This window comes from Malurus melanocephalus, unplaced genomic scaffold (genome assembly GCF_030028575.1).
Source record: "Malurus melanocephalus ecotype Western Australia unplaced genomic scaffold, MMel_1.1 scaffold_258, whole genome shotgun sequence".
Taxonomy (NCBI): domain Eukaryota; kingdom Metazoa; phylum Chordata; class Aves; order Passeriformes; family Maluridae; genus Malurus; species Malurus melanocephalus.
The window spans coordinates 25,138-48,454 of NW_026623490.1; the positions used below are offsets into that span (position 1 = coordinate 25,138).

At 39.7% G+C, this 23,317-nt stretch overlaps 1 protein-coding gene and 1 non-coding gene across 2 annotated transcripts in view; one reads left to right on the forward strand and one right to left on the reverse strand.

Moving 5' to 3' along the window:
* Positions 1-6,044: 6,044 nt before the first annotated feature.
* Positions 6,045-23,317, forward strand: part of OXR1 (oxidation resistance 1) — a 214,938-nt gene continuing 197,665 nt past the window's right edge. Inside the window, exon 1 of the mRNA XM_057375782.1 lies at positions 6,045-6,076. Within this exon, the coding sequence (XP_057231765.1) occupies positions 6,060-6,076 (17 nt within the window). The 5' untranslated portion in view covers positions 6,045-6,059. The remainder of the gene's footprint in view (positions 6,077-23,317) is intronic.
* TRNAL-CAG (transfer RNA leucine (anticodon CAG)) lies at positions 22,591-22,673 on the reverse strand. The gene has a single exon. It is a non-coding gene; the product is annotated as a tRNA-Leu (tRNA).

The following is a 23,317-nucleotide window of genomic DNA, read 5'->3' on the forward strand; positions in this document are numbered from 1 at the left end:
GCTTCTTTTACATTATTAGTAATGTTGGGTTCGTTTTAAAGGGATATTCCGGTTTGGTTTTTGTTGTTTTTTTAATTTATTCTGATTAGTGAGGTACAGGTTTTGGTAAATGGAGAAACTTTTTTTCCACTGAATGATGCCTTTTCTGCAAGGACATATTTAGGAATATTTTTAGTTAACTTCGTGCTTTAGTTGTGTTGATTTGTTTCTCAGCAGCTTTTTATTTCCAGAGATTGCCTGAATTAACTGATGGCCAAGTCTTTCTTAGATTTTTTTCTTTCCATTTTACTGCAAGCATGACACTAATATCAAAAGTTAGCACATATTATCTTTAATGTGGCAATATATCAAAGCTTTCCTGAAGTGCAAAAAATTGCTTAATTTCCAKTAGCTCTCATGGTCACTTCATCATACTGTGACTTAAGTAAGCATGACCGTGTTCATTTTTAGTTACCTAAGTACTGGAGTTCTCTCTCTCTTTTCTATTTTTTTTTTTTTTTTTTTTTTTTTTTTTTTTTTTTTTTTTTTTTTTTTTTTTTTTTTAAAAAAAAAAAAAAAAAAAAAAAAAAAAAAAAAAAAAAAGCCCCCAAAACTGTGGAATAGTGATGTTTCTAATAAGTTTCTTAAATATTCCAGGTGTCCCCAGTGAAATGAATATTGAAGTCATGTTCTTTCTAATCTTTGGGTTATTTCTTTTGAACTGGTAAAATTCTATGTGTCGGTTTTTGGGGTTTTTTTTTTATTTCAAAGGTAACAGTTCTCAAAATCTTTGGCTTCCATTGCTGTTTTTGATTCAGTATTTCCCATTGCCTATAGACAATATTATATTCTGCTCTTATTCTGTTCATTGCAATGTTTCATTTTTCAGTTTTTTTTTCTCATCTGGCTTTCAACATTTTTCAATTCAACTAAGTCAGGTTTATGTCTGGATGTATTTGTTCCTCTTTGCTGCTCTTAGCCCTCAGAGGAATTTATTGCAACTTGTTTTCCTAACCTTTCAGAATAAAAATTTTACAGTGTTTTCTTCTTGCTGTTTCCTTCAAGCAGAAAACAATCTGTTATCCTGTCATTGTATYTGTACCAGCATTTTATTTTAATTATCCCGGCTTAAACGATAATTTCACATCCCCTTCCATGTTTTTCCTTGTTTATACATAGACTTATAGGATAACTCAAATTGGAGGGGACCTCAGAAGGACTCTRGTCCATCYTCCTGCTCAAAGCAAGGTCAGACTGTGAGATTAGTCCAGGTTGTTCTGACCTTTATTCGGACGGGTTTTGAGATGCTCAAACGAGCGAAGCTGCACAACCTCTTTGGGTCATGTGGTTCAGTGTACTCGCTCCAGTTTTCAGTGTCCTTCTTGCATCAAGGGCAGACTGCAGAAATGGTTGCAGTATTTCAGGAAGGGTCTGATGATTTTTTAATAAAGCAGTGTGGTCCCTCCCCTCTGTCTGCTGGCCAYGTTCCTGCTAATAAACTCTGGAATGCTGTTTACCATCTTTGTGCCGGGACACGCTGCTGACTCATGCCCAATTTGCTGCCCTTCCAGCCAGGCAGTGCCCAGCCAATGCCACTGCAAGAGTTTCTGCCTTCCTAAATACAGGACTTGTRTCTGTCCTTGCTGAATTTCATGAGATCCCTGTCAGCTCGTACCTCTAGCCTGTCCAACTCTCCCTGAGTGGCATCCCTGCCCCTAAGTATATCAAATCATCTCTCCTGATTTTGGGCCATCTGCAGACTGGATGGTTGTGCATTCCATTGCCTCCTCCAGGTCTTYGATAAAGATCTTATTGTGTAATAAAGATCTTATTGTGTATCAACATCCCTTGYCATATTTTTTGCTATAATACAATTGTTTCTTAACAGAAAATATTTTTATTCTGGATTCTTGTGCTCAGATTTGCATGGCTTTAAGCAGTCAGTGTGAATCTCAGTAAATTATGCTTAAATATATCTGGAGCAAATGAAAAGGTTCACTGAGATTTTGTGCCAGTTTTACTGGTATATCTCTAAGATATTTAAGAAATCCGTATTGCTATTAAGAAGTTTCTCATGTTGGAAGTCATAGATTTCAGAATTTGTCTCCAAGCAGAWAAATTGTATTTTGCATCTGCTTCAGTGTAAAGTGACTGTTTACAAGAAAGTGAGGTTGGTCCGAGGCTGTTGTTCTGCTTTGCCCTGAGAGTACTTTCCACTGTAGAAAGGAGAGGAAGTAGCTTCAGCTGAAAGGCAGCAGCTGACACACAGTTACCATCACTAAGCCARTGAAATGTTATGGGAAACATTTCTGTGCAAAACCAAAAACTTTCAGTGCACAGGAAAAAAGTCCAAAGTCTGAATTAATGTTTCATTTAATATATTTTGTTACTGTATCAGTCTTTTTTTTTCTTTTTTTTTTTTTTCCTTTTAAGAAGAGGAGATATTTATGTCTGGAGGAAAAAGAAGGTGATGAAGCAAAGTTTCTGCTGAGATAGGTGGCAGTGCTGGGTTAATGGCTCAATTTGATCTTTAAGKTTTTTTCCAACCTAAACAATTCTGTCATTCTGTATCCAKMACCTTACTCTTCCTACTTCTGCACMAGTCACMTTCAAGGGAACCTGCTTCAGCTRCTCATCATTTTATACTTGTTGGTTTCCCTCAAATAACTTGTCCTGTTTCCTGAGAACTGCAYATCTGATGTCAATCCCTAGCATATTTATTTATATCCAAAAAGAAACAGAAAGCATCAGAGTTTTTCAGGTAAAGTTCTTGCAGAAAAAAAGGCAGTCCTACCTGCTAATGTAAGATGCTTATGGAGGATATTCTTTAATGGAAATGGAAGCGATCATCAGTTGATTGAATAAACTGGCCTTAAAATTGTCAGTGTCAAAGTTTCCCTGGTGCTCCCAGAATTGTAAGCAACTGTGCCATTTTCAAATTTGGGAGCTGGACTTCTAGGTCACAACCTAAATGCTTCTGAAATTAAATTCCAGAGCTTGAACATTGTTATTTTTAAGAGAAAAGGAATGTCTGACTCAGATTTCTGTARCACATTTACACATTTAGGCTCCACATTGTATAATCAGCTGTTTGAATGGCTTGAAAAACTTAATACGTGCACTGGGACAGAGGCTGACTTGCAATCCTTAATCTCATCCATGTCTCATCTCTGAGCTGCATATCTGACAGTGTAAGCACAGCTTCTGGTCAGCCTGACAATCACAAGTAGGGAACTGGGCTGTGACTTCTCAAGACATGCAAGGAACGTGTATGCCCCAAATCCATTGATTTTCGGTTGGAGTGGACACTTGACCTACTTAAAGCCTTTGGAAATTACCAATCAAGACAACTAACTTGGAGCAAGCATTTGTTATGCTCTCAGTGTAGAGGAGCTGGTGTTACTGAGTGGCAGGGAGAATAATTGCATGGGAAGGAAAATGTACTTCARGCTGATGACACTTGTGCTGCTTGCCCAGCTGCAAGGCTGTGATTCTGGAACAAGAGGGCATGGAAAGGAAGAGGGAGGTTCCCTTCAACTCATTGCAGCTGTACAAGTTAAGAAGACAGAGACAACAACAACAACAAAAAAAAACCCTAGAAAAACCAAAAAAGAAAATGCTTTAAGACCAGCTGGTAAATTGAGACAAAAATGTCACTGCCCTAACCCATAATGAAATATAGTGCTATGAAAATGCTGCTTCCTCATCTGGAAGTAACAAAATGTTTTACCTGGTGTCATTTAATCTGATCTGACATGGAGATGGAAGTCCCCCTGAGCATCTTACAAATTTAGAAGGGAGTTTGTAGACAAAAATTCTCCTGTCAGTCAAGATCATGTAATGACAGCTTCTTCCTGATGGACAAAGCATTTATATTTCGATAACACATTTACATTTAACAAATCAACTAAACTAGGATGGAATGTTTGAATTGAAAAGAATTGAACATTTGGGAGTAGGGCAGAAAGGTTTTGATAGCAGCAATATTATGCATTGTGAGGGCAGAGGGTGTGTGCAATGACATTCACAAGGGAAGCAAACCAAGGTTGGGAGAACTGCATTCCTGTGATAAGGAGCTGGTGGAAGAAGCTTCAAACTGGAGGACCTGGAACACGCCCTGCACTTTCCAATTGCTGCTTAGCTGCTCCTTAGGCAATGATGGACCACAGTGCTGTGAACAGATGTTGCAAAAGGGACTTGATTTCTGGAGCTGGGAGGATGCAGAGCWCACAGAGCACTCCCTGGGCTTCGTCATGGTTTGTTCTTCCCAGTTTGTACAGCATTTTGAGTCTGCTTTCAGTTCTGCTGGGAGCTGCTTCTGGCTGCTGCTGGGAAGGGCTGAATGCTGCTCTGGGAGGGTTGAGCTCCTGGGGAGCAGCAGTGCCAACCTTGCCAAGCCATCAGCACAGCAGGGACAYTCGGCATCGCTGCTCACATTTGCCTACGGCGGTGTGAGGGTGCACAGGGACGGTCTCAGCACCCCACAGGACAYGTTCCCTGCCACAGCTGGTGCTAATGTCCTTCAGATGGTGGAGGCCTTGACTCAGATGGCCATCAAGGGAGGCTGCTGCTGGCCTGTGTGGGGCTGCAGAGCCCCGGGGACTCTCTGGGACCCRCACACTGAGCGAGGCGCTGCCTGCCCAGGGAAGGAGCTGCTGGAGGGCAATGCTGCTGTTCRGGGGCACCTGGGCAGGCTGAACAAATGAGCTGTCAGGAATCTTACAAACTTCAACAAAAGCATATGGAAGGTCTTGCCAATGGGATGGAATAATCTTGTGTAAAATGAAGACTGGGAACCAAATGTCTGGGAGGCAGTGTACAGAAAGGGATCTGAGGGGCCTAGTGGACAGCAATTTGCACGTGAACCAGGGGTGTGCCCTTACAGCAAAGAAAGTCACGTGTTGCCCTTGGCTGCATGGGCAAAAGTACACCCAGCAGGTCAGGGAAAGATCCTTGCCCTCTGCTTGGCATTGGTGACACTGTCTGTGGAGCACTGTGTCCAGKTTTGGGCTCCTCAGAACCTGAAGGATGCCAGCTTGTGGAGACCAAATGAGGTGGCCAAGGGGTTGTAGCAAATGGCATTCAACACAAGGCTGAGAGAACTGAATCAGCTCAGGCTCAGAAATGGCTGAGGGACTGCCTTAGTGCTGTCAACGAGTACCTGAGTGGAAGGTTTAGAGAACATGGGGCTAGATTTTTCTTGGAGGTGCACAGATATGGTGTCAGTGGACACAAGGTATAATAAAGAAAATTCTGATTAGGTGTTAGGAAAATGTTTTTGCCGTGGTGGTGATGAAATACTGGAACTGGTTTCCAAAAGAGATTGTGGACATGTTCAAGATTCAAGTGGACTTATTGCTGAGCAACCTGATCTAATTATACCTGCTCTGAGCTGAAGGCTGGACTAGGCAGTTTCACCTGACCTAATTGTTCTAATATTGTGTTTTTATATAAAAGTTGAAATTTCTCTTTGTTCAAATAAAAGTACTTACTGAGGTCCCTATTCAGTAGGCCCACACCAGGAAATTTCTTATTTATAATAATGTTTTCTTTCTGACTGACATCATTTTCTCACTGACGCAGCTGCCAAACAAATTGAGCACTGAAGCACAGTTAAGATATAAATTTATATAGCTTGTGCAGACTGGCATTTTAGGAATACCTATTTAGCTGCTTTTAAGCACATGTATTTCACTCAGGCACATGAATTTCACTGTAAGAGGCAAGAACTTTTAGATATTGCACTATCACATAGAATTATGCCTAACTCTTTTGAGTGACTGCTCTAACAACGCCAGGTTTAAGCCTTACTAGTAGGATTTGGTCTTAGGTTTTTAAACATCCATCTTTTGTTTGTTAGGCTTTGCATAGTTGCTAACCTTTTTATTTCTGTAAAATTGCCAGGTCTTCTCTGAAGTTTYACTGGAAGATATTTACTAATGTACTTTTTGTTCAGAAAATTAAAATCGAGGTCCRGAGTTTCTTGATTTAAAAATGTCTCTTTTTCTTCTCATCCAGGTCAATATAAACAGCCTGTGCAGAACACTGCATTCATAAATGTGAAACAAGCCTGCACCATCATGTTTGGCACTAAGAGGTCAGTTTCCACCATTTTTGTTATGCTTTTCATCTAAAAAAAAATAGTATGGCTGTTGTGACTCTAATTGAAAAACTTTTCATTTTAAAAAATACTGTTATACAAAACACATCAGCTAGATATGTTACTTTTTCTATTGCAATGATTAGGTTTTCTTTGCTGTAAGGCTCTGGGCTACTTTGACAGGTATATGGCATGCAGGYGAGGTAGCATAAATGGCAAAGAGCATCCCCAAAGCAAGAATGCCAAATAAGACACTGTATTAGTGCTGGAGGACATCCCTCCTGCTTTCTAGTATGGAAAATAACACTAGGACAGCAATGCACAAGTGTAAGTTAGGTCCTTTTCTGTCATTTTAGGGAATCTGTACGGATACAAGGTAAYGTCTGTCTCTTATTCTCTGTGATTCAATATCATACCCCAAATGTCTCTTAAAAATGAACAGTTTTGAGTCCATGGTGTCTACTTCCTGCAACTTTCATGAGCATCAGGTAATTTGTGTCTGTCATCAGACAGCATGGCCCTGCTTCCCCCACAGTTCCTGTGCCACCTGAGCCCTTGTGGCACCCCGAGGCACCCTGGCAGGACATCAGCTACTGCCCCTGAGGGTCTTCTGCAGGGGACTGTGACTTCTCTGCATAAGAGAAAGATACCAGAAACCATTCTTCTCCCTGATTTTTGTTCTTTTTGGTAGGCTTTCAGATTTTAGTAGAAGCTAGTCAAGGATTTCAGCACTTGCGCCCCGGTCACATGGCAGCCTAGCGAAACGTTTGCCCTGTGCAGTGGCAGAGCACCTTTAATCTGGTACCTGGAGAAATACTCCTCTTCTGAATTGTTGTAGAGTGGGGAGGCTACCATGTCCTTAAGAACACATATGAAGCAGCATCTTGCATGTCTGCAGTAGTCAGAGGTGGCAAATGATAAGAAAAAGCAGCTTTTTTTTTTTTTTTTTTTCATTTTTTTTTTTCCTGAAGCTCCTGCTCGAGTTGCACAAAGCTGTGGTGTGAGCTGCAGCCTTGTCGGGGTCAGGGTGCTGCCAGGGGCTCCTGTTCCCCTGTGTGCCTGCACAAGTGGCATTTCTGTCTCACGTGGCCCAGAACTCGGCAGGGTGTTTTGTGTCTGGCTGAAGTGGTATTGGCAGCGACTCCAGACTCTCTTACCTTGTATACAAGGTGCATAAGCAAGACATTTTTAGGGTATTTTTCCAATTAAAGGAGACTTTGTTTGTATTTTTAGATAAGGACAGAATCTGTTGTTTGGTGAGTGTGATGAGTTTGAGATAACTGCTGCACAGGGTACAGTAACAGAATTGCAAACTTCTCATTTGAGGATTTTTGCTTTTAATTAGTTGTCTCTGCAAAGTATTAACACTTGAATAAATCAAAGACATTCTACTAATTGAAATAAATTGTTATATTACATTATATCCARTTGGGTTTGTTATTTTTGCCTCTGTGTAGTATAATCTGATATGACCTCCCTATGGCCTGATCTAAACAATTTTTCACTCTTAGGATGACCTCTTTCTCTTTTCTTAGCATTATAAATCAATGGCAAAATGAAGAATTGTGTTTGATTGGTAGGCTTGAAATTTAGTTCTTTGTCTTTTTCCTCACAGATTTAATCTTGATTACTGTGCAAATGAAAATTCCTTATAAGGATATTACAGACAATGTGAAATTCTCTTCCATTTCTGCAAACAAAGTTTTATTTTAAAAAAAAAGGTGCATTTGGGGAACAGAAGCTCTTTGTTTCTCCACTGTACCTTGTCCTGCTATGTCTCACTTTATGCAAACTGTTGTGAAGCACTTGCAATAAATAAAGGATGTTCTGCTTTCCTGAGGAAGAGTTGCAGTGGTCTTCCATAATAGTAGCCTTCTGTGTGCAGACTAGGAAATTGCATCAAGTATTCTTGAGATTGGCACCATATTTTAGTTAGGCAGTGACTGAGTGCTTGTCAGATGTTTTATTCTAACAATTGCAGTGCATTTTTTATTTAATTTTCATGGAGAATTATTTATTGTGGATGAGAAAATCTTGAGGTTTTACTGATAATTTTTAAAGGCTATGAAGTCCCATAAATAAACTGCCTCTGTTGGAACTTTTGTAATCTTGATTTGATATATTAGTTCTTTTCTTCAAAAGAAATACTGTATTAATTTGAAAATATAATCAGGAACAAATGTATTTTTCTGTAAGAAAGTATGACTTGAGGTTTATTTTCATGAAAAATTTGTTTTTAATTAGTTCTAATAATACATTACTAATTATAGTCTCCACAAAACGTTTCAAAAACTGAGTTATCAGTAATCGATAAACGTATCAAAAACTGACTCAAAAACTGAGTTATCTCCTGTCACCAGATCTTTGGATGTTATCAGGGGTATCTCAGCTGCTTTTTCACTATCTTTCTCTTTATTTTGCATATAAAGTTAATTTTTAGTGGATAATCCCCGTTGCATGGGTAAAAGTGACTCTCCAATCATAACAGCTGTGACAAAGTTTGTATGTGAGGCAGGTATTTCTCAGCTGCTTTACAAGGAACTGTGTTGTTAATGTGAACTGACATAGCTAACAAAGAGGTGAATTCCTCTTAATTTCAGTTTAATTTGAGAGCTGATCCCATGATTATAAATACTGAACTGTTGTGGTTTCTCTGTGTTGTTCCTGTATTCTGCTTTCATCTGTTTCTCTATCATGCTAATTTTTCTCCARTTATTTTAATCTACAATAGACACCAGCAGTAAAATAGCAGAGATCAGTACACACACCAATGAGGTCCTGATGTGTTGTATTATTTGTGTTGTGTACTTATTTCCATCTTTCAAGAGCAATTGCTGATAACCTTCTCCTCATGTGGAAGGCAAAAGTATTTAAATAACTTTAGAGAAGGGATTTTTACTTTGTGGGAACCAATTTATGTGTGGAAGATGCTCTGGAAAGACAGGCCCCAAATCAGTTCTCACCCAAGGTCTGCAAGGTGTGTGTCTGCCTACCTACCATCATTATCCGATGTTCAGGGGAATTCTTGCTTGTGGTTATTTATGCTCTGCAGTTTGGAAGCCCGTGTTGTATAGCTCATTTAAACTGTGTCCATGCAGCTGGAGAGTATTTCTCCTGCATGATATACTCAGTTTACTTTTTCTTTTCTAGCCTAGATCAGAGTGCTTCAAAAGATGTCCCAAATGACAAATCCAGCCCTCAGAGCCAAGCCATTTGGTCCCTAAATGAGTTTAGCAGACTGAAGGAAGCAATTGTGAGAAGCCAAATGTGAGCAGTGTAAGGACGTTTGCTTAAACCTATGTGTGGTACTGCTCCRTTCCTGGAGCTCCATCCATTTGTCCATTGAAGAGCCTTACCCATGGTGTGTGTTTGAATTGGTCTGGCAGAGAATGCCATAATGGTCCTGTGAAGTGCCCAGACTACCACTGGTACCTCTGGGTAATTAGAACTTAGCTGCCACATCCAACTCTGTCTGACTCCTGCAATAATTATGGTGCCTCCTTCTCCTTTGGTTTGAACCTCAGGAAGGGCAACGGAGCTGAGACAGTGGATCTTGTGTGATCTGCTGCCAGCACTTAGGCTGTTGAGGGCTAATGTTACCAGGTTTAATTCAATGTATTTTGGAGGAAAGAAAGAAAAAGCAAAAAAAAAATAAAAGAAGGAAAGGACTCTGATCTCTCAGATTGCCTTGATATCAACTCAGCCTTTATTTTATTGTACTCTTCTTTGTGGAGAGCATTTTAGTTATCAGGTGTGAGTCCAGCCTGAGGCACTGTGGCCAATGCAGCTGGTAGCTTCTGCTGGGTGCTGATGGCTGGTTKGGTGCTCTGTGATGGATGGCCAGGTCAGTCTTGGCCAGTGGTGCAGGAGTTTCATAACATAGCAGTTGTTTCTGGAGGCAAATTGTTTTCTGTCCAAATTATATTCCAATCAGCCATCCTGGAAAGCTGTAGTCAATTTTCTTAAGCCAGGTCTGTCAGCAGCAATCTGGGTCCTGTGATAAATAGAAAACAAATCTTTCTTTCAGTGTCTAATCATATTGGTATGTTTATAAACTTAGATAATAATTAAGCTGGACAAATAGCATGATTGGTATGGGAGAATGATGATGTTTGGAAAGACACATCAGCTTTTTAGTTATCACTGACAGTTACTGACTTCCTCATATCTGATTTTGATTAGAAAATTAAGGAAATCATGTGTATTTATAAACTCCTGATATGAACAAACTGTAGTTTTTTCAAGATTATTTTCAAGATAATGTAAGTGTACTTTCTTCTTTTCTCTTAGTTTCAGACAGACTATGTTTACATGGTTTCTAAATTTCATGTTTTAAATTGGCATTAGTCCTGGACTATTGCTGTGCTTGTTCTGATACCCCTGCCAAGTTCTAAAGCATGGCCAGTGGATGCCCACAAAGCTCTCTCCATTATTGAGCACTAACAGCATATGCCAAATTTTTTTTCTTTTTGATTTGTAAGTGTACAAAAATAATTATCTAGTTTGACCTAAATTCACAYGGTGCTCTCCATCTCCTTTCTTTTGCTTTTTAAATGGAAGTGACACTACTTGAATGAAGCTATAACATGCTTTGTGTCTTCTCTGTTAGAAAATTAACTTTCTTATTGCTGAACTTTGTTATGGTAGTGAACTGCAAAATAATATCTACTGACATGGGCTCTTTTTTAAGTTTACTACCGAMTCCAGAATATGAACTTCTAATTTCTTGCACTGTTTTATTGCTTAGGGGTCTGGAGACTGACTGATGTAGAATGATAAGGCAGCTGTGAGACTTGGATTTTGTTCAACCAGAACAGACAGTCTGGAATACAGATGTCCATGGGGCAGCAGAGTRTGTAACAGGCACAGACAGGGGAGCACAGAAGGGCTTGGCACTGTGTGAGCAGTAGCCAAAATACTGATGTGTTAACAACAGTTTTTAATCACAAATTCAATACACATCACCATACGGTCTGCTGTGAAGAAAATGACTTGCATCCCAGYCCAACCTAGTACAATGCAAAAAGCACAGTGTTCATATAGTGAAGCTTAAACTCCAAAAGAAATGATTGCATATATATAAAAGGATAGAAAATAAATACTTTTAATTTTMCAATCTATCAAATAAAAATTGTCCTATACATCTATGTCCTATACATTCTATGTCCTATACATACAAAGTCACAAAATTTTTAAGCAATGGTGAACAGCTTTTAAACAATTGCTTTAAGCAACTGCWTCCTTAACTAGAAAATGTGAATTAATACCTGACTATATTGTATGTTTTTAGRAATGAAAATATAGAATAAACTTAAGTCTGTTTAAATTTTTCTAAACTGTTAATGTGTTCTCAATTTTATTTTTACAACAATGTATTTTACAATAAGGCTCTACTCTGCCTCGTGTAGAGGCTTTCAAAGGCATTTACAAGCTAACCAACTAACTTGGTGTGTATATATTGTTAATCATCACCCTTTCTACACCAGCTTCATGCTGTCAGTCTAAGACTCAAAATTATTTAATTATCCTGATGTGTTTATTTGCTATATCATGGAGTTTCCATGGAAATGTCTGATTATCMCCTGCAGATTATTTAATTGTAGGATTACACTTGCACTTCAGCTATAACCTTTAATATCATAAGTTCCCTCTTCAACAAGAAGAAGCTTTCAAGGACTAGCACCTGAAATTATAAAGAGGATTTAACATCTTTGTGACAGGATTCTTTTTTGTTTGTTTTCTTTGCAGTGCAATGCAAAGTGTTTCTTTGTTTCTCAGTTGATCTCAAACAATAAATGTGTGAGCAAAACTGCAGACACCTTTCTTGACAYGGTTCCAGTTCACTTATGCTTTAGAAGATTCAGGAGGCACAAAATTTCTAAGCAAGACCTTAGGATATACTGTGTATGTGGCTTTCACTTTACAGGGATGTGTTTCCTGTTACACCMTGTTCAATTTCCTGCTGAAGGGCAAACTGCTGCATTTCCATAATCAGTGGAATTATTTTGCTTTTATTATAGCAGTCAGGATTTCACATGATTTTTCTAATAATGCTCTTTACCGAGAGTATGCAGGATGAGGAAAATGTTTTGCTTTTCTTTTAAAAAAGTGCATTTCAAAGAAAAATATGCCAAGATATAAGCTGAAGGTCAGTCTTGCTGAATGATGAAGTCACTTGAARGTACTCATGCCCCAATTCAGTCATTTCTTCAGGCACAGGAAAGCATGAAGAAATTTCCCAGGCAAGGATGAACTTTCCCTCATGYTCAGATTTCATGCTGAGCTTGGGCCTTAGTGCCCTGCAGATATCTCATGTTTGTGGTGTGTTTTTAGTCTTAGCAGAGCTGCTTGTGTTAGATTCTGGMTGCAAAAATAGTTTCATAACATTTCTCTCATTTTCAGGAAATTAAGTCTGTAGATTAGAGAATTATTATTGTTGCTACATATGAAATTTACTCTCAATTTGAAACCATTGCAGTTTAATTCYGAAAAGCACCCATATGACAATAAGCACCTAACGGAGCTAAGTGGCATCACCCGACTTCTGCTGCATTTTCATATGGAAGGATAGCTACACTGGTGGTCAGAAACACATTTTCTCTCAGGGTTAGCTTGCCAGATGCATCTCTGAAGCCTTTTGAAGCAGAACTGGTACCATATAATGAAAGCAGTTGCTGTGTCTTACAGACTATTTCAAATGCTTCTGGCAATTACATGAATTCTCAGATGTCTCCCTTTTTTTGGATGCTTTTTTAAATCCCTGCCCACAAGCACAACAAAAGGYTTTTCTCCCTGCTCTTTATTTCTTAACAAAAATCCCAATATCCTGATAAAAACCAAACCTCATTTCACAATGTGATATGTCTGCATCCTGCCTGTATGTGTATAAAATCCCCAGGTTAAATTTTCAACATGCTGAATAATAGATGTCTGCACAAGTCCCATGCTTTGCTAATGGGATTTGTTTATGCTGCTCCCTGACACTTTTGTAAACACTCATGCTGGTGATGTATTTTACTGTGGTGTTACAGGAGACACTTTGGTAAAGTGTGTTCTGATTCTGTATTCAGCAACATGAATCAGTCCACGGGAATGGGACCAGCTCACCGTCTGTCTGTGCTCTRTTGCTGCACATAGTGGTCATGGGCTGTTGGCTCCATATTTATGTGGCCATAAATTGCCTGTCTTGCTGACACTTTAAAGTAAATGAAGGAAAGCACCAGCACTGCTGGCTTTCTGGCAGGAAGCCTAAGAGCAACTTGGTATGCCTTGTGTGTCTAACTAATGCCTCTTCAATGGAAAGTTTTAATTAAGTGCATGTCTGTGTGTGCAGAGAAGAAATCAAAGGCACTTGGGAGAAAGAAAGTGTGTCTGCTCCAGAGTCATTGAGGAGTAATTTGGTGAGAGCACTAAATGGCTTTCAATTAATTGGAAAATATTTTCTTAAATATTWGTCAGAAAGGACAAGAAATAAGTCTGAAGGGAAGACTAAAGCATTATTCTGTAAATCTAACCCATTTGTCCCATACTTGTAAGATGTCATGGTASTACAAGTCAGAGGTGTACAGGTTGTGAAAGTAATCTGATATGCTGGATTTCATTAAGCATCCTAATTGTAATTATTAGAAGAACACTGGAACCTGGTTTGCCTACAGGCAGTGTTTTTGATTTGGCCTTTCTGTAGCTGTTTTTAAGCTTATAAACATCCAGAAATTCATTGTTAATACAARTATAATTTTTATAACAAATATTTTATAACTCGGTAGCCATATTAAAATTCTAGCTGTTGAAATTGAACTTATCACRTGGGAATGTTAGCTTTATTTCCTCATTCTCACAGTTAGAGGAAAAAAAATCATTCAGTTCTCTTCAGACTRTCTAGAAGGATGGTTCTTTATGAAAAAGAGAAGTTCTGAGGAACAAGCATAATTMATTTACCACTAAATATGGTCCATGATTTATTTTTGATAATGTTTGGGATATAAATTATTGTTCTATCTGCATTACAGCAAAGTTCAAAGGRGGCAACATTTCTTTTTTGTACAGGGCTCGTTATATCATACGGTATTTGCCGTAATCTTTGTAGTCTTTTAGAGGCTTTAATACAATGTGCTTTCCACCCTTTTATCCRTCTTTCAACCAAGGTAGAAACCTGCTTTATTATTCATTAAATGTTTTTCCAGGAGGAACGGAGTTCTCTCACCAGCCAGTCCAAAACTGCCCAACAAACTCTGTGTGGGGCTAGGGTTGACCACAAAGTCTTAGCTTTTGTCCCTGCTTGATCTTCCATCTMTAATGTAATTCTGAGATTTTATTTTTAAAATAACTACAGTGAAAGAATAAAGACTCGTAGGGAAGAGGAAACSAGCTGGTTGATACTCAAAGATCACCTCCAAACTCAGGAGAGATTCTTCCCAATAAAAAGGAAATCAGGCAAAAATTTCAGCAGGTCAGTGTGGATGAACAAGAAGCTCCTGGGTAAAACCAGACTCAAAAAAGAGTGTGGAAGCAAGGACAGGTGGCTTGGGGAGGAATACAGAGAAATTTTCTAGGCAATGAGGGATCAAGTTGGGAAAACTAAAATCCTGATGGAAACAAATCTAGTCAGGAATATCAAGGGCAACAAGAAAAGTTTCTATAGGTACATCAATAATAAAAGACAGACTAGGGAAATTGTGGGCCCTCTCCAGAAGGAAATGGGAGACCTTGCTACCTGGGGTACAGAGAGGGTTGAGGTATCCAATGACTATTTTGCTTCAGTCCTCACCGACAAGTGCCCAAGCGACACTGCCCAAGCTGCAGAAAGCAAAGGCAGAAACTGGGAGGATGGAGAMCCACACGCTGGAGGAGATCAGGGTCAAGATCGTCTAAGGAACATGAAGATGCACAAGTCCATGGGACCTGATGAGATGCATCCATGGGTCTTGAGGGAATTCTCAAATGAGTTTCTAAACCACTATCCATCATACTTGAGACATCATGACAGTCTGGTGAAGTTCCCACTGACAGGAAAACAGGAAATATTGCTCCTAGTTTTAAAAAGGGAAAAAAATACTTTGAGGAACTATGAGCCAGTCAGTCTCACCTGTATGCCTGGCAAGATCATGGAGTAGATTTTCCTAGGAACTGTGCTGAGTCTCATGGAAAATAAGGATGTGATTGGTGACACAACAGTTTCACTAAGAAYAAATCATGCCTGAAAATTTTGGTGGCCTTCTATGATGGGGTTACAGTATTGGCAGATAGGGAAAGAGCAACTGATGTCATCTACCACGACTTTTGCAAAGCATTTGACACTGTCCCACATGATATCCTTTGTCCCTTACCTGGAGGACATGGATTGATGGATGGATCACTCAGAGGATAAGGAACTGGTTGGTTGGTCAAACTCAGAAAGTTCCTGTCAAGGACTTGATATCCCAGTGCAGAGCATTGGCATTTTGCGGGGGTCAGTGGCATTTTGCAGGGGTCAGTGGCATTTTGCAGGGGTCAGTATTGGACCCCTACTGTTCAAGAGCTTTGTTGGTGACATGGATGAATTGTGGTGACATGGGCAGGGTGATTGAAGGCACCTTTGGCAGGTTTGGCAGTGACACCAAGCTGTGTGGTGTGGTTGGCACACTGGAGGGAAGGGATGCCACCCAGACAGACATGGACAGGCTTGAGAAATGGGCCCATGCAAGACTCATGAAGTTCAACAAGGCCAAGTACAAGGTCCTGCACAATGGTGCATCTTGCTGGACAGAGAATGGATTGGGAGCATCCATGAGGAAAAGGGTTTGGGGACGTTGGTGGATCGCCAAACATATCCTGGGCTAAATCCAAAGCAGCGTGAGCAGCGGGGTGAGGGAGGGGATTCTGCCCCTCTGCTCTGCTCTGGTGAGATCCCACCTGGAGCACTGAGTCAAGCCCTGGCACCCCAACACAAGAAGGAAATGAACCAGCTGGAGCAAGTCCAGAGGAGAGAAACAAAGATGGTCAGAGGCTGGAACACCTCTCCTGTGAAGAGGCTGAGACCGAGTGACAAGTTGTCCAGAGAAGTTGTGGGTGCTTGGAAATGTTCAAGGCCAGGTTGAATGGGACTTGGAGGCACCCTGGACTAGTGGGAAGTGTCCCTGCCCATGGCAGGGGTGTTGGAACTAGATGATCTTTAAGGTCCCTTCCTACCCAAACCATCCTATGATTCTATTCTAATACCTTTCTCTATTCCTGCTATTTTTATATAAATGTGAGTCTGAAGACTGGAATAGGTAAAGCTTCCTTCTTAGTGTGTATACTTCTAGATGTATATAGCAGAGRGGGAGTCTCCTGGTAAGGGAAGAAATAAATGCAACAGATGCACAATAAGAGCAAAAAAGTGATGAGAGTGGTTCTAAGAATTGAAGATGTCATAAAAAGGTTATTTACCTTTTGGCAAATCATTGCATTTTGCCTGATTTTTTTTACTGGGAGAGATGAGAAATATTTTGGCATTTATAATGATAAACTACTTGTAAACAGAATTTTCTTATTTCTCTGGGTATTATGGAGCAATGCTAGATGCCTCCACATGACTAAGACAGGAATCCTTATAAACAACATAAGGAAAACCCAGAAACCAGAAAAATAATGTATCTCAGAGTACTCCAATTAAAGTAATGAATGCTAGGGTCTTAAAACCTTTGCTATGGTCTTAAAATCTTTATAAATTCATCACTTTACATTAAGGRAGAGCCTTGATCATGTGCAGAGTGTAGGAAGACATGAAGAACATTGCTCTTACCATAACTGGCTTGCACACATTTCCTCAGGCAGTGCACAGACAGGCTCTACAATTTTTTGCAGCAGCATGTGAATGCTAAAAATTTCAGAAAAAGGCCAAAACCCCCTTTTTAAATGGGAGTGTGGTTAAACACCAAAAGAGTTTGCCACAAGATTATGTGGTCTCTGTCCTGGCAGACAATCAGAACTGGCTGTGGCCCTGAGCAATCTGCTGCAGCTGAGCTGGCTCAGAGCAGGAAGATCCTGAGAGGCCCCACCATCCCCAGGGACCTTTCCGGCTATGAAACAAAAAATGCCTCTACAGTAAGAAGCCTCTGAACCCCAAATTTCTGGAAGCAATGAAGCTTTGTCTTACTTTTTGTCCTGCTGTCTGCCACTGTCTGTATTGTTTTCTGTCTCAGGGCTGGTCTTGGCCACCATCCCAGAGGATTCTGAGCTGGACTGACCATCGGTCTGATCCAGCATGGATGTTCTTGCGTGTGTTAGGACGATATTGGGCTACACTGCAGATAAGGAGTAAGTCTATAGAGGACAGATTATTTAGGAGAGGAGGCTAAAGCAATGCAGCTACTGTGATCCAGGCAGGGAAGCCCAGGGGGAGTCCTGACACTGAGATTTTGCATGAGGGTTTTTGTCCTTATCGATTGTATGATGTAMAGCTTGTGGGCTCTCCTCTTTGGGGAGGCATGGAAGATGCTGAGTGCTTTGGTGAGGAGTTTGTGTAGCTGTGCAGCAGCAATGGGCACCATCCAAATAATGCTGTGCTGTGCTGGGGAGAGTGGGAGCTGCCAGAACCTRGCATTAGCACTGGAACTAGCACTGAAGGAAAAGGAAAATAAATTMATTCCAGTTAAACATGAGTGTGACTCTACTACTTTGAGATAAGGGTTGTTATTCCTAGCAGCAAACAACTAACAGTTTGGCTGACAGTAAAAAGACAACATTACCTTTAAAACAGGAATGTGGCTTTTGCAAATGGAGCAAGACTGGCTTAAGGACAGGCCTGCCTACCAAAAAAAAAAAAATACTGTTTTTGCCAAAAGTTTTTAGAAAGAGCACTAGCAGCAGAAAGAATAACAAGCAGCCCCATATTCTGACCATGTCTGTCTGTAGATCTAACACAAGCTTGGCTTGTGGCAGGGGATGTTTGCCTGTGCTGTCTCAAGGCTCTCTGTGCTRTCAGAAACAGCTCTGTGTTACTTTCACTTTCCAGTCACCTGTATTTCCTCACGCCAAAGCTGCCCTTTGGGCCTTCGTCTCTGCACTGTGAGTTATGCCARTGGAGATTCAGGACTCTTGTACTGAGAGAAGAGCTGCTGCAGGCATCATCTTTAATACAATGGTTGACTTGCATTGTCTGAATAGATTCCAGTTCATAAAGCTGACACCTAATTGACATCAGAGTTAACCATCAATGTCCTTAACAGAGTTAGTCCAACTTTCATGTTTTAATAACTGTGAACAGCATGGAGGCCCAGGTAGATTCCTTTCAAGGTAGATTCATTAGGGCAAAAAAAGATCATTAGCGGCTGATAATGGATTGTTTCTCAGTAAGATAAACGCAAATTCAGACATGCTTTGAACTGTCAGTGTAGGCTTGCTTCAATGGCAAAGGGAGCAGGTGAGCTGTGGTATCCTGATTATTCCTTTTACTTCTGTTTTGAAAAAAAAAAACCTTTGAAAACCACAAAGTGTTGGAAATATACTGTCTTATCCACTAATGAGCAGTACAAGTAATGAGAAATCTCAGAAATCCCTCAGTGTCCCCATACTTAGCATATACTTGTCTGAACTTCATCTAAGTCTTTTCAAAGTGCTGTGTGGCTTTGGTGTCAGGAGAGAAACACTGGGAGTAGTTTCCATCTATTTCAGTCGTTCAGTGACTCATGCTGAGTGGTAAGATCAGATCAGATCTGGGTATCCATTGTGCTTGGTGATGAGCATATGAGATGGTCTCTGCTGTGCTATATTCTCCCCTAGTCCATGGGCAACATTCATAAAATCAGGATAAGGAGTGTTTGCTGAGAACCATTTGTTTGTGAGAAAAAAAAAATTGTCTGAAGGAGTAAGTTCTCAGTGGCAATATCCTYACATGTAGGATGGTGCAGTAGTGATAGCAGTAAAATTATCTATTCCCATAATTATCCCCTGAATTATCTATCCCATAAAATTATCTATTCCCCTGAAACATCTCCAGGGGGATTTCACACAAAGTGTGGGGTCTGCCTCTGTTCTTTCCCCTTCTGGTCAATAAGAGCTCTGCTCACATGTAGAGCTCTGGCTGAAGCTGCAAGGGAATCTTTATTCCTTATTAATTTAAAGGTTGTATTTAATAGAGGCTTCCTGAAAGCAAAGTGGCCTTTAGTAAGGCTTTTACCTCCTTTTTGCATTGGAACCCTTGAAATACATTTGTTTGAAAAAGTGTATAGTCACTTTCTTCAAAAAAAACGACACCCAAAACCAAAAAAAAAAAAAACAAACCAAGAAAAAGGGAAATATTTGCCATTCTCTATATCTTATTTACCAGAAGTAAATACTCACTTGTGCATCATGCCATAGAGAGGAAAAATTTCTGAGCTGTTTGTTTTTTCTGTACTTCTCACCATGTGACATTTTCTCACAGGAAATATTCACAGCACATGCAAATGTTGAGAGTTTGCTCTCAATCCTTGTGACTAGCAATGGCTAAGATACATGCAGTTTCAATCTCAGAAAAAATTGATCGTGTGCTTCCTTTAATAATGAAAGTTATTTRAGTCTGAAGATCTTGTCTAGCTAATATGATTATTTTTATTTTAAATTGATTACAGAGCTGAACATACTCATGTGAAATGTTTCCTAGCCTCACTAAATGGTTTTTATATAAACGAGTGTAGATACTGGCATGTGATTTTGAMATGCCAAGTATACATACTGATAATCAGATAACTTTTTAAAATTATTGTTTTTCTTCCTGTCAAATGCCTCTTTAGATTCTGTCCAGTCCATCTTGTGAAAGTGTCTGAAAGCAAATTTATAGGAAGAGACATGTCTCCACAGAACTTGTTCCTATGAGTTAACATGTGGTTTGCCATATTTGGTCCATATTTGTAAAAGTGACAGTTACACACATAATATTAATTTGTTCTGTTTGGGCCTTTAATTCAAGAAAAACTATCTGCTTGAGAACAAGGAATTGAACTTTATACAGAGATATCTTGATGAAGTCCTATGGTCTCTGTTGTTTATGATGGCCTAGGATTTAACCCTTCCTCTTTCATTTTGTTCATTCTTGTAGTCTGTAATTATGGAAGAATTGGCTTGGAAGAATATTATGCTTTATTTCGTGATTATATTGAAAATCCAAAGTAAATCTTATCTGCATATATAATTTACCCATTACAGTGTGTTAGTAGAAGGGAAATTATGTTAACTACAAGCTGTGAAGAGTTCTTGGCTGYAGGATTTTTATCCTGTGATGCTGCACATGTGTTATGTTGCTTCTTTTTCATAGAAGATKTGCATCAGGACATAAAATCCTAGGACCACTGAGGTAGCTTGTGAACTGCCACTGGAATTGGGGTTCTTCTTATCCTGAATGGTGGCTGGAGCCCTGTGTAGTTCTTTCTCTCTCTGGCCCCCATGCAAGCMTCTCAGTGGGAATTGAAACAGGGTCAGGAAGGGATTGTAGAAAAAAGCTGCAGTTTTGAATAGGTATTTGAATGGATAATTATTTAGTGGTCTTCTCATCAGTAGTTTTCTAGGATGCTTAAACCATCTCATACTGTCAATACATCTGTTTTGATTTATATGATTTAAATAGTCATAAATGAAATGAAGCAAATTATATTCAGGACCTCAAAGTTGCTGTTTCTCTGGTRACATATAATTATTTAATGGTTTAGATGTATATCTGTCTATATCTCTACCTCAGTTACATTTTTTTCTTCAAACTTTAAGAAGAGTCTACACTCTTAGTTTAGATCAAATAACTTCTAATAATATTGATTTGACACCTCTATAATGTAGAKAATATACTACTATTGTAAATTGTATTGGTGGGACTTGATGTTGATTTCAGGCTTCATCCAAAATGAATCCCACAGGAAGACCAGCCAGCCCCTCATCCTGCAACTTCAGAGTTCAGGGTCCCTGCTTTAGGTGGCCATCTATTGATTTTGTTGTGTTTGGCAAATCCAGACATCTTGGACTTGCTGTATGTTCAGGCAAATGTGCTGCTTTCAGAATTCCAGTGCTGGTAGAATTGCTGTCAGGAATGTGGARTTAAACCCTTTAAGAGTTCAGGAGATGAAAGCATCCCTGTTTATGGTGACAGGCAGTAAGAATGGATGGGTTAACCCCAGCCCATGGGTTAAGTCCTGGAGAAAACCAGATGCATATCTTCTGTACACAAGGTGTGGTAAATAAGTGTTTTGTGCAGGTAGCACTCGGCTCAAGGATTGTTTAATAGTATTTGCAGATGGAAGAAATTAGTTACCTTTGTCAGAGTTTGTGTTGATGTCACATAATTAAAGCACTACCTCWGCTTGTTTCTTCCCCTGGAATAATTCATTGATTCACCTGTTTTAGCTGCTCATTTATAGTGATCTAGTGTTATGTGTTTTCAGAGGTCATTAGCTTATGTCTRCTGAGTGCAGTACTGGATATTTAGCATTAACCAAAAATCCTAATCTTCCACTTCATTCATGGGAAGAATGTTCTTGTGACTCTTGTTTGTAGTCTTATCTCTCAGAAATACTTTGTATTCTAGAATTTAACTTAATATGTATTTAACCCTAAATATATAATATGAAAATTTAATTAGTTTACTGATTCATATCTGCTGAAGTTTTTAAATTTTAACAAAACAAGAACACAAAACAATATCCAGAGTATTTTGGAGAGCAAATTAAAAGTAAGAAAAAAGCATCTAGTTTTGAGCTGGGAGCTATAGTTTTAGAAAACACCTGGAGCCAAAATCACAGCTCACCTCTGGAAAAAAGAGGGAGAGAGGGAGATTTTGCCTTCTCATGCWCTCCTTTGCTCACTCCTCTTCTGCCACTTCAGCAAGTGCCAGGACCCTGTGGGTGTTTGCCTGGCAGGCGAGTGCCACTCCCTAAAGCAGCAGAATACTTTGGGGCAGTGACATTTGTCACTGCACCGATGAGGTGTCTGGCCTGGCATCCAGGGTCAGAGCTGGTGCAGGGAAGGTGAGGGAGGGCTTCTGCGGGCGTGGTGGTGGGGAACAAGCCAAACCCCACCAGATTTTGGGGGTTGCGCTGTGAACTGCTCCCTCCTATAGGCTGAAACAATTAGATCTTCCATTTTCATTTAAGACACCATTTAAAAATTTTAAAATMGATCAGAATAGAATAGTTCAGTTAGCAGGGACCTGCAGTGATCATCGACTGATTCAACCTGAACCAATTCAGGGCTGACAAAAAGTTAAAGCAAGTTTTTAAGTGCATTGTCCAAATGCCTCTAAAACACTGACAGACTTGGGGTGTTGGCTGCCTCTCTCAGAAGCCTATTTTAGTGTTRGATCACCCTTTCAGTAAACAAGTGTTTTCTAGTGAGCAGTCTGAATGTCTCCTGTCACAACTTTGAGACCTTCCCGCCTCTCCTTGTCAGTGGGTAACMGGAGGATGAAAGCAGCACTTCCACCTTCCCTACTCAGGAAGCTGGGGAGAACAATGAATTCTTGCTAATTATCTTTTTTTTTCCCAAAGTAGACAAACCCAAAAGCCTCAGCCACGGCCCCAAAACAGGGTTGTCAGAAGTGGGATTCGAACCCACGCCTCCAGGGGAGACTGCGACCTGAACGCAGCGCCTTAGACCGCTCGGCCATCCTGACCCACGTGGGGGTGCTGTCGCCGCTTTGTCTCTCTCTATTTGTAGATATTTTCAGTGACGCAATTTTGGTTTTGTACACACAGTGGGTGTTAAAAAATATTCCAAATGAAAACGTATTTTGAGTTGACTCTTTGGTAACYACAATAACTGATGTTTATTTGTACATGCAGCTGTTGCATTCTGTGAGTGTGTGAATGTTAGTGTGTTAAAAAAGAAGCAGGTACTGTTGCATATATATTACATATGCCATGAAGCAGGCATTTGAAACTACAGAAATCAGTAAAAATGTGGTATGCAGTATGTTTCACAAGGGCATTGCTTAAGGCTGGTTTGTTTCCTGTATTGTCTGTGAAAATCCCCCTGAGATATGTGCAAGTTATTGATGGTAAGAGTTCTCTGATATTTGAAAGGAGACTGTGACACTGAAACAAAATGTATGTTTACTTGCTTTGGGTTTTTTAAAAAAAAAAAAATTCTTGCTTGAAAACTGAATCTAGGATCCTCTAAGCATACAAATTTAGTCAGGATTTGTTAGTAAAAATCAATGTGAAGGACAAGAGGTGTGCTTGTGTGGAAGCATCAGGTTCAAGTACAGCGTCTCTGATTGGAACATAAACTTAGTAGCAAAAAAAAAAAAAAAAAAAA